Below are 17604 nucleotides of genomic sequence, written 5' to 3'. Positions count from 1 at the left end.
CAGCTATAATTTCCTCAAATAAACCTGCCCCCTTTTTTCTTCTTCTTCTAGGACTCCTATGATACAAATGTTTTTATATATCATGGAGTCACTGAGTTAGCTAAGTCTACTTTCATGATCCAATAGTTTTCTTTCCCTCTTCTTTTCAGCTTCATTATTTTCCATAATTTTATATTCTGTATCACTTATTCATTCCTCTGCTTTTTCCATCTTGTGGTCATTATATCCAGTTAGGTTTCAATCTCAGTTATTGCATTTTTCATTTCAGCCTAATTGGTTTTAAGCTCTTTTATCTCATAGGTATAGGTGTCTTTGACGTCTTCTACTCTTTTCTCAAGCCCAGCTAGTATCCTTATGATTATTGTTTTAAATTCTGAATCAGGCATATTACTTATATCTCTTTTGATTAGATCCCTGGCCATGACCCTTTGTTGTTCTTTCTTTTCGGGATGAATTTCTCCATCTCGTCATTTCGTGTAGGTTTCTGTCTTTTTCTGGGTTTTACGATAGCCTGTTATGTTTCCTGCTCCTGAAAGCAATGGGTTTATGAAAAAGAAGTCACTCGTTTATGAAAACACCAGTCCAGGGCCTGGTGTTCAGGAAGTGTCTCTGGTGTGTGCTGTGTGCACTTTGCTGCTGTGTTATGGCTGCTCTATCCCTCAAGTCAGTCCTCTGTCGAGTTTTTCTTGCCTGCAGTGGGAATGTTTAGACCTTGGCTGGAGTGTGGTGAGGTTTAACTGGGTGTGCTTTGATTTGCTTGTTAAAAGAGACCTGATGTTATTTCCATTAAAGCTGAAGGTTTACAGAATGCTATGGTCAACAGACATAGTGCATACAGAGGTTTGTGGTGGTCTTCTGGGGGAGGGGCCCACTGCATTGGTTCTTGGGCACACTTGCCCAAGAAAAGCAGACCATTAGAGTGCAGGGGAGTAGGACTTGGTGTAAGCACTTTAAGCAGCCATAATCACATTGTGCTGTTTACTGAGGTTAGTTTATGCTGAGGGGCAGATAGGGAATTAGTGCTAGCCAACTCCTTTGTCCCTAGAGAGGGGAGTTCGTGCTTGCTGCTGTCGGGGAGACCCTTTTGGAAGAGTGAATAATTTCTCCTTGTGTGTTCTAAGCATTTTTTCGATTGTTGTTTTCATACTCTCTGTGTCTGGGTTGCTTGCCTGGAGAAGCATGTGCACTTTTGGGCTCTACTGCAGCCTGGATGGCTGAGTTTTAAAACTCCAAACTTTAAGGACCTGGTGTGGTGGGAACCTGCACTAGTCTGGGGTTGATGCAGGTTTAAGCCAGAAGGGAGTCACACCAGAGAGCAGGATCATAGGATTTGGAGCAAAGCATGCTAAACAGCCAGTGTCTGGGCTAGCCACCCTCAGCAGGTGTCCCTGTGCTATGTTGAGGGGCAGGGGAGGGAAATGGTGCCACCCAGCTCTTTTGTCCCCAGAGAGGCAATGCCACCTCTCTCAGATGGGCTCCAATAAGAGGGAACAGCCTCTTCCAGTGCGTCTTAGGCAATCCTCAGATTGCTTCCTCTGTCTCAGGGTTGTCTGCCTGCCTTTTCTACGGTAGTAGGTCAGCGCCCTTAGGGCTCTATCCCAGGCACACTATGGACCTCTAAAACTCCAGTCTTTGAGCCCTGCTGGTTGCAAAAACTCACAAAAATCAGCTTTTCTCATTTTCCCAGACAATGGCTTTGGGGAAGTGTTCTCCTTGTGTGATCCCATCTACTCCTCTCTCTTTTGTCTCTCTCGGAAACCAGGACTCCCTCCCCTCAGCAGTACCTGTGATTGTTTCTCCTCCAAACCATATCTCTGCACCTCCTACCTTCCACGATGTGGCCTCTTCTCTCCCTCTAGTTGTAAAATTCATTCTGTCAGTCCTCAGATCAATTTCTTGGGTATTCAAAATGATTTGATAGCTACCTAGTTGTGTTTGAAGGATGAGGCAAGCCTAGCATCCTCTCAATACTCCACCATTTTAGCTCCTGCCCCTCTTACTACCAACATTTTAAAGCTACATCTAAAATTAGGAGACTGCTTGGAAGATAATTTGTTACATTTGTCAGAGATTATGATTTCTTATACCAACGACTGACAGTTATTTGAGATTTATCCTCCATTGAATAAAATAAAATAAATGTTTATAAGCATTTATAAATAGTTATAAAGAGGTTTTTTTGGTTCCTTGGTGAAGTTGAAAATATTCAGGAAATGGCATCTGTATACATAAAGTGAATTGCTAGCTCTGTATTTTACAGTTCTATGCATATGGAAAGACCTTTCCTTTCTATAGAAAAATAAGTGGGCTATTTTCACAAAAAGTACTTTTTTGGAATTAGAATCCAGTAAGAATTCTGCATAATAACTACATAAGAAATAAAACAATAACAACTTAAAATATAAATTGCTCAACATTTACTTACAATCCATAAGCCATCAAACTTCATCTGGTTATTGTAGAAATCTATAATTTCCCTCGCCCACCACTCTGCTGTGGCATTCCTGAAAAAATCTGGAAAAGCTACATGAGCTCTGGAAGCCTGTAAAAACATGTACAAAGTCAGAAGAGAGACCATGCATGTCTAAGTTAGACATTTATCTGTCAGATTCACAAGCTGTGCACAGGTGATTAGTAAAGGCAACCTGATCCCAACTTCAATCGCATGCATGCATATTAATTTCTCTAACCAAAAACAATGAAGAGTGAAAAAGGAGAGATATACATTGAGACAGGAGAGAGCAGCCTTGAGGTCCTCATAGTTTGTCAAAAAAAAAAAAAAAAGTTCACAGCACAGAAATATATTTTCAGTGCTTCTTAGAGTTTTAGGGAATTTTTTTCTTTGTATCCTTAGAGTCCTATAATGCAGATTTACTTTTGTGGAGCATGATAGTAAAGGAAAAGGCCTTGGTTTAGCCTGTTTAATCTGATAAAAAAAATTGCTTACCCAGCTTTCTGCCCTTTTAGGACCAATAAATTGCTTTACCACCCCAACCATTTGTCTTTCTCTCTCACATCTAACCCTTCCCACCCCAGCAGAGAAGAAGCGATTTACCCCTTTCCTTACTAAGAAAACTCCCTACTTGTCAGCCAACCCATATATATTCTGAGGTCAAAGTCTGTGTGCTAGCAGAGGATTGACCTCCTGTAAGTAAATCAATTGCCTGAAAAACATGGCATCACTTGCATGCTTTCCTATCACACTTTAAGTTTAATGTAGTAACTGCCATAAAAGTATTCTCCATGAATAGGACAGGGGAAGACATTGTTCATAGAGAAAATGCAAAAGGTAGGGGATATAGGGATTTACAAAACACATATGGTACTTGTACAAAAAGACACACAGATCAATGGAACGGAATAGAGAACCCAGAAATGGATCCTCAACTCTGTGGTCAACTAATCTTCACCAAAGCAGGAAAGAATATGCAATGGGGGAAAAAACAGTCTTTTCAACAAATGATGTTGGGAAAATTGGACAGCCACACGCAGAAGAATGAAACTGGGCCACTTTCTTACACCATACACAAAAATAAACTCAAAATGGATGAAAGACCTGAATGTGAGACTGAATCCATCAAAAATCCTAGAGGAGAACACAAGCGCAGCAACTTCTTGCTAGACACATCTCCACAGGCAAAAGAAACCAAAGCAAAAATAAACTATTGAGACTTAATCAAGATAAAAAGCTATTGCATAGCAAAGGAAACCGTCAACAAAACTAAAAGGCAACCTATGGAATGGGAGAAGATATTTGCAAATGTCTCATCAGATAAAGGGCTAGTAACAAAAATATATAAAGAACTTACCCAACTCAACACCCCCAAAACAAAAAATCCAGTTAATAAATGGGCAGAAGAAATGAGCAGATATTTCTCCAAAGAAGACATACAAGTGGTCAACAGACACATGAGAAGATGCTCAGCATTACTTAGCATCGGGGAAATACAAATCAAAACCATAATGAGATACCACCCCACACCAGTCAGAATGGCAAAAATTAATAACTCAAAAAATGACAGATGTTGGCAAGGATGCAGAGAAAAGGGAACCCTCTTACACTGTTGGTGGGAATGCAAACTGGTGCAGCCTCTCTGGAAAACAGTACAGATGTTCCTCAAAAAGCTAAAAATAGAGCTACCTACTATGACCCAGCAACTGCACTATAAGGTATTTATCCAAATGATACAAACACAGTGATTCAAAGGGGCACATATACCCCAACATTTATAACAGCAATGTCCACAATAACTAAAATATGGAAAGAGCCCAGATGTCCATTGACAGATGAATGGATAAAGAAGAGGTGGTATACATATATAATGGAATATTCGTCAGCTATCAAAAAGAAGGAAATCTTGCCATTTCCAACAACATGAATGGAACTTGAATCTTAAAAACTCTCAACAAACTAGGAATGGAAAGAAAAAATACCTCAACATAATAAAGATGATGTATTAAAGACCCCCAGCTAATATCATGCTCATTCAAAAAAAATAACAAAACTGTTTTTCTCTCTTTCTCTCATACACATGTACACACACACACACACACACACACACACACACACTGTTAGAATTAACAAATTAAATGAAGCTGTAGAATGTAAAATCAACATGCAAAAATCAGTTGCATTTTTATATGCTAACAATGAACTATCAGAAAAGTAAATTAGGAAAATAATCCAATTTACAACAGCAACCCAGATAATAAAGTACTCAGGAATTAAAGTAAGAAGGTGGAAGACTTGTACACTGAAAACTACAAAATGTTGCTGAAAGATATTGAAGAAGACACAGATAAATAGAAAGATATCCTATGTTCACAGATTGGAAGAATTAATATTGCGAAAATGTCTGTACTATCCAAAGCAATCTGTAGATTTAATGCAATCTCTATAAAAAACCCAGTGGCATCTTTGACAGAAATATAAAAGCAATTCTACAATTCATTTGGAACTACAAAGACCCTAAATAGCCAAAAATAACCTTGAGAAAGTAGGTATCACATGTCCTGATTTCAAGATATACTCCAAAGTCACAGTTACGAAAACAGTATGATACCAGCATAAAAACAGACACATTGACTAATGGCACCAAATAGAGAACATATAAATCAATCCATACATATATAGTCAACTGATCATTGACAAGGGTGCCAAAAATACACAATGGTGAAAGGATAGTCTCTTCAGCAAATGGTACTGGGAAAACTGGATATACATATGCAAAAGAATGAAATTGGACCCTTATCTTACATCACACAAAAATCAACTCAAAATGGAGTAAAGACTTAAATGTAACACATGAAACTGAAAAACTTCCCAGAGAAAACAAAAGGAAAAACCTTCATGATGTTGGTCTTGGCAAAGATTTTATGGATATGACACCAAAAACACAGGAAACAAAACAGGTGACTGCATGAAACAAAAAATTTCTTCACAACAAAGGAAACAAGCAACAAAGTGAAAGGCAACCTACAGAATAAGAAAAAATATTTAAACACTATATACAGATAAAGTGTGACTCTCCAAAGTATATAAAAAAGTCCTAACACTCAACAGGAAAAAAAAGAAAGAGAGAAAAGAACCCTAATAACTTGCGTAAAATATGGGCAAAGTTTTTTTTTCTTTTTTAAGATTTTATTTTTTTATTTGACAGAGAGAGAGACAGGCAGCGAGAGAGGGAACACAAGCAGGGTGAGACAGAGAGGAGGAAGCAGGCTCCCAGTGGAGGAGCCTGATGCAGGGCTCGATCCCAGGACTCTGGGATCACGCCCTGAGCTGAAGGCAGCCGCTTAACGGCTGAGCCACCCAGGCGCCCCATGGGCAAAGTCTTGAATAGAGATTTCTCTAACGAATGCATGCAAATAGTCAACAAGTAGATGAAAAGATGCCCATATTCACTTATCATCAGGGAAATGCAAAAACCACAATGAGATAGCACCTCACACCTGTTAGGATGGCTATTATCCAAAAATCAAAGACAAGTTTTGGAAAGGATATGGAGAAACTGGAATCCTTGTGCATTGTTGGTGAGAACGCAAAGTGGTGCAAGCACTTAGGAAAACAACATAGATATTCCTCAAAAATTAAAAACAAAAGTACCATATGATTTAAATATTGTCTGTTATAGAAAATTTAAAAATAAGCTTTCTACTTTTTTGAAGAAAATATTCAAATTGAATTATTGGTCAAAGTGATCAATCCAAGTGCTGAATTTCTTCGTTATATAGTCAATCAATGTAAAACTTACATTAACAGCTTCATCTTCAGTTAGACTTTCATCTATTGTTACATTGGGCAAATCCGGCCAAACCTACAGAGAAAGAAGAAATGGGCAAATAGTTGAAAATAAATTCAGTATAGTGTGACTTTGCTGTAAATAAAGTATAATAGGGTTTTGGAGGCTTATTATTGTATCTTGAGATCCCCAGACCAGTAATTACTTCAATTGTTTTTTTTTTTTTAGTTTCTGTTTTGGTAAATGTAACATTTGTAAGCTAGTCCCGTCTTTCATATTAATTTCCTCTTTAATATAGCAAATAGGAAAAAGAATGCCAACCTTTGTAGTAGGTAGTGGTTTTGAAACCAATGCATGTAACCAAAAGTTCTAGTCAAGAAATAAAATGAAGTCACATACTAAATTTAATTTAATGTGGTATATTAAAACTGTTTCTATAATTGTTCCAGCATTAAAATCTAAAAACAATAAATATATTTTTATTTAAAAGGAATTGAAGATCTGAGTTGGATGATGCCATGATAAGGCAAACATCTTAGTTTTCACAATTAGTACTAAATATTCCTCTCTCCCTCTATATCCTTATCCCTGTCCCTGCCTCCCCACCTACCAATGTTTTCCTCTACCCCAAAAACAAGCACACAATTTGAGCCCAAATTCAATCATGCTGAAAGCTCTGATAATTTGAATCTATGTTGTAAAAGTTAGTTCCATATGAAAAAAATGTAGATAATTCCCAAGGGATAATTACCTACAAGGGATTAGTTGCTGATGGGGAGTAGTTCTCTGAAGGAATGCAAGAGAAGATAGAACTTGCATGTCTCTTAAAATGTTATGAGTTCTCAATAAGTTTATCATAGGATTTTTCCTATTTTATTTTTATGTTTTGAAATATTTTGACTTACAGAAAAGCTACAAACATTATACCTAGAGTTCTTCTATACACTTTACTTTGTTTCCCTAATGTTAACACATTTATAAACTCTCTACAATTATCAAAACCAAGAAATTGGCAGATACAATATTATTAAGTAATCTACAGGCCATGTTTGAATTTTAGTACTTTTATCACTAACATGCTATTTTTGGTCAAAGATGAAAAAAAGGATTCTACATTATATTTCATCATGTCTCCCATTATGGAATTTTGTTTTTGTTTTTCATTTTGGTTAGGACTAATGGATTTTTTGTTTACTCTTTTATATGTAAGCCAAATCAGGATTTTTCTATAATATATTAATATATCCAGGTCTGAATATTATTGCTTAAATGAAATACAATAAATTATATTGCTTGTTCAAGTCAGGAATATAAGTATAGCTCTTAAAAACTGTCTCTTTTATTAATGAAAGAAGTACAAACATTTAAATGACTTGCAGTGTAAAATAATGAATAACCATCTTATTAATGTTGATTTTATAGTACACACAAGACATTCTAAGACATGCAATAAAAAAACAACTTAAAGATGAAACAAATAGTAAATGACATATGGACTATATAAATTCTTTCTCTGTTTCTAATAATTTGGGTTAAAATCAGAGAATATATTATTTTGACTATTAGCTATTAAACCATTACATTTCTGTACTCTATATCTCTCCCTCTGAATATGTCTTTAACAGTTTTTTTTTTTACTCAATAGAAGCTTTCAATGATATAACATTTTATAGTTATTTTATTTCAAAACATCAATTCAGTACCTTTGCCCAACAAATATCATTGGTGTTAGGCCATTTGACAAAAACATCTTTCTCCTGTCCTCTTTCAAACGCAGGGTAAGGCTTTGTTTCATTTCCTGAAATTGCTGGATCCTAAAATTAAAATGAAATACACACCAGGTAACTCTGGAATAAAAGTATAGCCACTTGGGTCGCTGTTATGAAACAAAATTTTCCAAGATTACATTATCATTTTACTGTGCTCTCACATAGACTGGCAAATAGACTGACAGTATAAACTGTTCTAGCTAGATTGTCCTCTAAATTCCTTGGAAGGAAATTTTAAGAACTTCTGAAACTGTTTTGGCAATGATTTCGAGAAAGATTACTAACATTTTTTGTTTTGTTTTTATTTCTCCCAGTGGGATTACTAGCTGCCTAGCTTGCCTCCTACAAGATCCTGATAAAATATTCTCCCCACTGAATCACTAACTTGAAGTCAAATTTTTAAACATGACAAGCATAAGAAGTAATCCCATAGAATGATTTGAGAATTGTATAGAAATGGAAAATCCATCATAACTTTGTGATAGCTTCTATAAATTGAGGCTAGTTTGTAGCTTCAATGATTATTAGAAGACAGCTTGCCTTTGACTTCCAGATTCAGTCTTAGATCTCTAAGGATATACCAAAATGTAAAGGAAGCAGCCCATGTAAATAGAAGTCTTTTTTTTTTTTTTAAAGATTTTATTTATTTATTCGACAGAGATAGAGACAGCCAGCGGAGAGGGAACACAAGCAGGGGGAGTGGGAGAGGAAGAAGCCGGGGGAGTGGGAGAGGAAGAAGCAGGCTCACAGTGGAGGAGCCTGATGTGGGGCTCGATCCCATAACACCAGGATCACGCCGAGCCGAAGGCAGACGCTTAACCGCCGTGCCACCCAGGCGCCCCTGTAAATAGAAGTCTTAAAGGAAGAAAGTTTTAGATTTGGGAAGAATTTAAAATAATAGTCTCCCTATTTTGAAACACCTTCCCCCACCTCATTCTAAGAGAGAAATTTTAATGAAATCAAGATAATAAGACAAGATTAAAATATAAAATATAAATACTGACCAGGATAATAATGTATCTCATTCCTTCCTGTCTTATTCTGTCAACAAACGCAGGAAGGTCACGGAAGTTTTCATCAATTGTAAAGTCTAGCTGTCTTTCCATGTAATCAATGTCTGTATATTGAACATCCTAGAAGATACAAAGATTGGGACAACGGGGTAAGAATCACAGGAGTCACTGCATCTCATTCTGTCATCATATAAAAGTAATAGCAATACAAAAGTTTAAATGTCTCTTCACTTGATCCGAAAGAGAATTAATCAAGTAACACAACGTTCAACAAATAAAACTAGTGTATAAAGATGCAAATCAGTCCATAAACAAGTTCATATGAATGTTTTGTTTGCTAACAGTCCACTTAACAATTTTGATTACTAAAAATTCTTTCAAATCAGTATCTTTTGTTATGTAATTGTTATGTAAGGAAATAGGAAGACACAGGAGTAAAGGATTTATGAGGTATGAAATTATGTTAAAAGGCAATTTGGAATGTTGTACAATATACACAAAAGTAGATGTTGTTCTATTTCTGGAAACATAAAGTCAATATGGGATAATTTCAAATACTTGTAATATTGCCAAAGGGGAAGAAAGAATTATTAGTAAATCCATCAATTATAAGATTATTTTATTACCTACCAAAGCCTTTTTAACATTATAGTCCAATCTTAAATAACCAAAATACTGCTTACAAATAGGTATTTACAAATATGTTTAAACTTATAAATGTTTGAGTTCTGTCATGACATCCTTTAGACCTAAATAACAAATTTTTAAATTATTTTCTAACAGACATTGACTCAATTTCTTCTTCTAGGTGTTATAAAAAGTACGGCTAATAAAATGGACTTAATAATGTAAAAAACCTCCCTTTTTATAAAAAAAATTCACTTGTATATTTCTATATTATCTACTTCCACAATTAATTTCCTCATAATAATGTATTCAGGAATCATATACTTGATTCTACCACATGTACCAATGTCTTATAATGAGGGCCTTCTCATTCTTAGAATGAGTTCTTATATACCAAGCATTCTGGATTTCACTGTTTAAGTGCTCCCAAAAGGACCCCTGGGGTTCCTGAATCTTGTTAAAAAATAGAATCAAGGGATGATTGTTTCTAGATACTCAGTAATATTTAGCTTCGTTGACGGAAGAGGATATTTTGCAAGTGCTCTAATTCTGTGTTCTAACATTACAAAGATCACCTATTTCAGGGCAAAAAGCACTTAGTTTCATCTCCAATTTTTTCTCTGTAATTTGTCACATCAGTTGATGAAGTAGGTTTCTCTGGACTCTTATTCTCATATAAAAAAATATGGGCAATACATCTGACTACTTAAGCAACCCAAAGTTTATGAGAGAAAAACAAGGGCACAGTGACTTGTTTAGTACAACTCAGGGTCATGGAACTACAGAGAAAGAAGGAAAAGGAATGGCATTATCCCTTTTCCTTCACCTAATAAAGACACTTAAAAAAAGCTCTTAACCAAATCATTAGGTGCCTACTAAAAAACTAAGAATAATTGCCAAATGATTAATTTTAAAGTACACATACTTATTTCATTTTTGCTTTAACAGATGACACATTTAACACTTTTAAAAACTGATATACATACATAGGGGATCTGAGCAGCCACCATATCATTATATACTTGTTCAACTTCTGAAGTATTTCTGTACCCATAACGACATAATTGGAATCCCAAAGCCCAGTAAGGTGGCATGACTGGTCGGCCAATTACCTTTGGGAAAAAAAAGAAGTTATTTGTGAACTAAGAAAGTTACTTTGTATTACAAAGAAAACTTAAAAAAATGTATAATCATACTTCATGGTATTGCTGTGTTGCAACTTCTGGAGTTGGGCCCAAAAACATATAAAAGTCCAAGATTCCTCCAATTACACGGTAAGTTAGAGCAGGAGTTGGCTGAAATGTAACATCTGGAAACCCAAAATATGATTACATTTTTATCTCTAAATATTAGCTTACTAAAGATTCATATAAAATACAAGAAACTCAACAAATGATTGTTTTACCCATTGCATTGCTGTTAAGTAAGAGAACTCCATGAGCACAGCCTTCATCTTCCAGAGCCATGTGATAGGGATGAAATCCATAGGAATTAAATTTATACTAAATTAAAAAAAAACATAATATATAATATTTAATAATAACATAATATTTAAATAATAATAGCATATAAATTTTGTCAAGGTAATATTTAAATTCATTTAAGACTGAGCCTATATAAATTTAAAGGTTCCTTCTTTGTACACAAAGCTATGCTTAAATTTAAATAAATATATCTCCTTTAGAAAAAAAATTTCTTTATTATTTGAACCATTACTCCTTTAGAACATACAAATGAATGTACAAATATGTTACACCAACAAATACTGTCACATTAACTGATGCAAAAAACCAATGCTATTGGTGTAGTTGGGTTTCTTTCTATAGGTATGTCTTAATTTATTTATAAATTGGCACTTCTTTTTCAATAAAATGTGCTAGAAATGATTAAAATGATGAAAGTATTCAAACTTCTTAAGAACTTATATGGTAATATCTAAGTTTATATAATATTTTATGATAATATTTTAAATGATAATATCTTGTTTATACAAATAGTTTATAAAGTATTTAATTTCATTTTCAGCTAGATCTTTTCATTTTTCAGAATAAAAAATCTATACTCAGGGTCATGAAATGACGTCAAAGTCACAAACTTTTTAAGTTGATAATCCCTAATGAAACTCACAACTTTAGGGGCACCTGGGTGGCTCAGTCTGTTAATCCTCCGACTATTGATTTTGGCTCAGATCAATCTCAGTGACTTGAGATGGAGCCCCATGTCCAGCTCTGCCCTGAGCATGGAGCCTGCTTGGGATTCTCTCTCTACCTTTCCCTGTCCTCCCTCTCCTCCCTCCTCCCCACTCTTGGTTGTTTTCTCTCTAAAAAACAAAAAGCAAAACACACACACACAAACTGACCTCTTTGACTCACTGTACTCTAGTATTTGATTAGCATTTGAAAGAAGATTCATATTTTGAGAGTCAAGATTATATTAACCTAAATTTGCATAGTTTTAAAGAAATACATTTTGTAAAAAATGTGAGTTATTTCTAAAAGCTGTGAGTAAAAGTAGATTTGGCAGGGTATTCTGAATCTGAGTATTTGTTCCATGCAGTTGAAAGGATAAGGAATGGGGTTGCAACCTCATTTTTCACTGTAACCAAGGATGTTATCCATCCAATCCTTTGCTTTCACCTGTAATTTATGGTGGCTTTTTTGTTTGCTTTTTAGAAAATCACTATAGCAGGTCTGGGGCCCCCTTGTCATTACTTCAGGACTGAAGTCCAGGCCTATAGAGAAGCGGCTGAGATCCAAATCATCGTCTTAGTTGCCTCATTGAAAAGGCCAACACAGATACCTACACCAGGGGGCTGGTCTCTTGTGAACATTCCCCACGTATGCCAGTTCAGGTCTCTCTTAAACGCTGTATGTTCCACTTCCCCAAAACCATATACATATTCTGACGGCAGGCGAGTAGATATTTGAATAAACTGGTTATTAAAAGTAAATCCAGGCAGGTGAGAATCCCAACTGAAAAGTAAAGAAAACAATTCTAATCCTGTAAATATATACAAAGTAGTACCACAAATACCAACGGTAATTCTTTCTTAGGTGATCTGAAAACTGGTAATATTTTTCTCTATGTACCTGTTGTACTCAAATACCAAATGAAAATTTAATTATCCCAATACATTTTTCTTTTGACTAAGTTAAAGAATATCTAAAATATGCTTCATTTATTCAGCATTATTAATAAAATAAATTATATGATGAATATGATTATGTTTATCTTTAGATATATATTGCTTTTTAAAATAAAATTAATATGAAGTTATAAATAATATTGGCCTAGAAGTAATATATGTCCCAGAAATTGAAAGTCCTCTGTTTTCCTGTTCCCTTGAGATAATCACAGTAAACTTTTCTACATATAGAATAAAAAAAATCAATATCAAAATAAACTATAAGGCATGATGGATATTTTAATTCCAAGCCCTCCCTAATTACTACTCCCAATCATTTTCTTCTTTTATTTTGTATTTATAAAAATGGGTGTTTTAAAATAAATCCAGAAGAAATGTGTTACAGAGAATGTATTGTTTTTCTAGTCATTTGCAAGAACGTAAAAGAGGAAGAAAAGATATTAAAGTTGGAAGGAAAAACAAACATAAGAGTTACAAAGAATTTGGAATGTATTCAAATTTTTATATTAAGGATTTTGGAGAAGTATTTACTAAAAATAATGCTTTCCAGATAAAAATAAATAATGCCATTGCACCAGAAATTTTTCACAAAATGACTTCCTTTCTTATCCTCTGAAACAAAAATATTATCATAACGCAATTTTTAAAACAATACAAACATAATTTTTTACATTATTTGTATCCATCCTGACGATACCTGAGAAAGTCCTGACAACATCTTCTATAAAGTAGCACAGCAAGCTTGAATGACATAAAAGTATCTTTTAGTATGCTATAGTTTGTCTGCAAAGCTCTACTTTTTACCAAAATAAAAATAATTTTTTACGTAAGTTAATTTGTTGTAACATAAAAATATAGAGAGATGTATGTGTATAAAATTTCCTTTGATCGTTACCTGGCAGAGATAGTATTAACTCCATCAGATTTCAGAACTAATAAATTTCAATTTCAATTAATTTCTAATTAAATAATTACATAACACATTTCTAACTACTTTTTTTGCTAACACACTTTTCAAGAGGAGTCTTGGTTTTGGTTCTCAACTGATTAGAAGAATGAGTGTGATAATAGTGAAATCAATCACATCCAAAATGTGGATGAGATTTTACTAATCCTTAATGACAGTCCCGTAAGTGTGATAATTCTGTAGATTAAAAATGTTAAAACAGGCCAAGTTACTTAATAAAATTCAAACATTTTTGGTGTAATGACTGATACTCTAGCAGAGTGAAAATAATCTTACTTCCCCTTCTCACCTAAAATCAAAATATTCCTCATACCAAATAATTCGATCACTTACATAACTCTTCCTGTACGTCTCCTTCGAACCTGGATGCCAAAAGGATTTTCTTTGATTTCAACATCATAAAGTCTGTTTTCATAAGTACTTGTTGGCATGGCTGGAATGTTTAAAGGTACAGGAACTTCATATCTCTTATTTTGGGGATCATAAATCTATTGCAGAGAAATAATGAAAATAAATACGTTTCTCTCTTATTGCTGAAACATCATGTAAATAATCATTAAATAATTTAAGTAATTGCTCAAACAAGAATATTAGAATTCTTGTTTATATAATTCTCAATTCTGTATCCATGGCTCATATATCTATACAGAAATCCACACGCACACACAATGAGTTCAAATTATGAATTGCATTTTATCATGTTTTAATGTTTTATAATTCATTTTTCCAAACAATGAGAAAACTTCAAAAAATTTTAGAGGTAAATATTCTCTTATATAGATACACAAAATTATTTACCACTTCATCGTTAGACTCAAAAGTTGTTTCAATATTTTTGGTCACATGTATGATTCTACAATGAACGTTAATGGTTACTTATGTTTATTCATTTCTTTATTTCTTCAGTGCATTTCTTAGAAGTGATAGTGTTAGGTCAGACAGAATGTACTAAAATTCATAGGGTTCTTGATACCTATTTTCCAGAAATAGTTTACTAATTAATGTTCTTACCAAAATGTATACCCTAATACTATTTTATGTTGAACTAAAAAACATTTATTTTTTTAATTGTCTTGTATTTCCTTGCTCATAAGGATGAATCTTTTTCTATATGATATTCAACATTTAGGTTCCCATTTTCTAAATTTTCCTTTTGTTCCTTTTATTTTCAACTAATATTTTTATCTCTAATTTTTATTTCTTCTGTTAAATGTCTGCTTATGAGGTCTTACTATTTTTCTTGACTGTGTAAAGTGAAATTTCTTGCTTTTTGTCATGTATGTGGCAAATGCTTATCCGTTTTTTGTTTGCCTTCTACTTGTTTATAGTGTTTGTTGATGTTGAAATATGTTTAATTTTCATGTAAGAAAATATATAGATTTTTATCTGTAGGATTTATACCTTTGTATCTATGGTTTGAAAGATTTTTACTAGGCAGATACAAGATAAAAATGCAGCTAAATTTTTTTCTGGGCTTATGTTTGATTGATTTTGTATATATATATTTTATGTCATCTTTTATCAATAAACTGTCAGGTATTTCTGGCTGCAGTTCCATACTGTTTCAATTCTGCAAATTCTATCAACTTTTCTTTTTCTGAGTTTTAACTATTGCCATTGTCATATGTTTATTTCTCCAGATGAACTTAAAGAAAACAAATTAACTTAAAAAAAAACAGGCTTATTTAAGATTTTTAAAATTTGCTTATTTTTTAATGTACTTATTTAAAATCTATCAACACCTTTTTGGGAGGCTCCTGGGTGGCACAATCGGTTGGGTGTCTGACTCTTGGTTTTGGCTCAGGTCAGGGGTGATCTCAGGGTCATGAGATCAGCCCCTCATTTGGCTCCCTGCTCAGCAGGGAGTCTGTTTGAGACTTTCTTTCCCTCTGCCCCCTCCCCACCTCACCCAACAGGCTCTCCCTCAGATCAATAAATAAACTAAAAAAAAAAAATGTATCAACATTTTTTAAGTCTTTTCTTATTAACAGTCAATTTACTCCTATGATTTTTGATATTTTTATTTTTTATTTGATTGTTTTTCTCATTCGATTTTGTTAATGGGACTTGCCTCCATTTCAATTTCTAAATGGTGAATGATAGCATACAGCAAAACATTTTTTGGGTATTATTTTACATCCAGTCATTTTGCTGATCTTCTTATAATTTTTAATAGTTTTCTTAATGGATTCCCTTGTAGCTCTTAAGTAAAAGATAATGAAAACAAACTATTGCTAGAGGGGAGGGGTGGAGGCATGGGCAAAGTGGCTGAAGGGGCATGGGAGATACAAGCTTCCACTTATGGAATGAATACATTAGGGGGATGAAAGGTGCAGCTTAGGTAATGTACTCAATAGTATTATAATAACGTTATAGGGTGACAGATGGTAGCTACACTTGTGGTGAGCATAGCATAAAGTATAGACTTGCTAAATCACTACCTTGTACACCTCAAACCCATGTAACGTTGTATGTCAACTATACTCAATTAAAAAAATGCTAAGTGTACTGTTGAAATATTTTTTATTTATTATTATTTTTTATATCTACTGCACTGGTCAGAAAATTCAGGTCACTATTTAAAAATAATGGAAATAGTATCCTGTTTTATTTTTTTCTGTTTTGTTTATTTTTTTAAGATGATTTATTTATTTGAGAGAGAGAGAGAGCACAAGCAGAGGGCAGAGGGAGAGGGAGAAGCAGACTGCTGAGCAGGGAGCCTGACCTGGAGCTCAATGACAGCACCCTGAGATCATGACCTGAGCCAAAGGCTGATGCCTAACCATCTGAGCCAACAGCCATCTCTGTTTTGTTTATTTTAATGGGACTATGAACATAGTCTGATTCTAAGTAACTTATGTATTTAGCAAGAATTTGAATTTTTTTTAATTACCACTACATGTTTAATTATTCACAAAGTTGCAAAAGTAAGAAGCTTTATTTATTGTGCATCTAGTTATGAGCTGTGTAGGAAAAAAACCCATTATTTTTATAAAATCAAAATGTCTACAGTTCAATTAATAATCCTTAATATCACATTAAAATTGAAGTATTTAAACTATTCAGAATCCTTTGTCTTGAGAGATGAGTCATGCATTGGTATCGTTTATATTAAACTTACCTTAAACTGCAGCATATCATTTCTGTGATATTTCACCTCCACACGAAGAGTTGAGATGGGCTCCGAAGGCAGACTTATTTGAGCTCTTGTAGGATTCAGTTGGAGGTCTGCTGTTATGCCCATTGATGAATACTGAGTTGAACTGACCAAATAAGGGTTATACTGTCTAGGAAAGTAACAGTCAGGTGCTCGGGAGCTAAGAGGAGCCTAAAAACAGAATACATGTTCATTGCCAGGATTGTAAACATTGTAATACTGAACTCTTCAAAAAAGGTAGACATGTTTAATCACATGTTATAAAATTTATGAATTTTATTATTTAATACTAAAATAAAATTATAATCACAACACAAAGTATCTATTATGCAACCTAAAACACCATATACCAAAATGTTATATATAATATTTATATTTTGACTCTAAAGATAGAGCAGTAGAGGAAAAGAATCAAATGTCATAGCTTTTCAACAAAAAATAGAATGATTCTATGATGCTTGCAAAAATTAAGTATATTACTCATAAATTTTGATTCCATGCTTATTCTTATTCTTCATACTGACTCTTGCCTTTTGTGTGTAAAATGGCTCTACAACAACCCTCAGAAGGGTCTGTACTTAAAGTTCTTTTCTTTTACTTATTATGAAACTATATCATTCCTTATCTCATGACTGATCCTTACACTGGTAAATTACATCCTGACCAGTATTTAAATAGGGACAG

At 33.9% G+C, this 17604-nt stretch overlaps 1 protein-coding gene across 1 annotated transcript in view; it reads right to left on the bottom strand.

The window, feature by feature from the left end:
* The window catches only part of SI (sucrase-isomaltase), a 92067-nt gene that overhangs the window by 29749 nt on the left and 44714 nt on the right, over window positions 1-17604 (bottom strand). Inside the window, exons 26-35 of the mRNA XM_011224093.3 lie at window positions 16885-17091; window positions 14097-14251; window positions 12455-12623; window positions 11057-11153; window positions 10848-10960; window positions 10638-10763; window positions 9016-9144; window positions 7946-8056; window positions 6255-6317; window positions 2426-2542 (exon numbers count right to left, since the gene is read on the bottom strand). Of these exons, the coding sequence (XP_011222395.1) occupies window positions 2426-2542; window positions 6255-6317; window positions 7946-8056; window positions 9016-9144; window positions 10638-10763; window positions 10848-10960; window positions 11057-11153; window positions 12455-12623; window positions 14097-14251; window positions 16885-17091 (1287 nt within the window). The remainder of the gene's footprint in view (window positions 1-2425; window positions 2543-6254; window positions 6318-7945; window positions 8057-9015; window positions 9145-10637; window positions 10764-10847; window positions 10961-11056; window positions 11154-12454; window positions 12624-14096; window positions 14252-16884; window positions 17092-17604) is intronic.

Source organism: Ailuropoda melanoleuca, chromosome 1, assembly GCF_002007445.2.
Source record: "Ailuropoda melanoleuca isolate Jingjing chromosome 1, ASM200744v2, whole genome shotgun sequence".
Taxonomy (NCBI): domain Eukaryota; kingdom Metazoa; phylum Chordata; class Mammalia; order Carnivora; family Ursidae; genus Ailuropoda; species Ailuropoda melanoleuca.
This window is presented reverse-complemented; position numbering and strand designations above follow the sequence as displayed.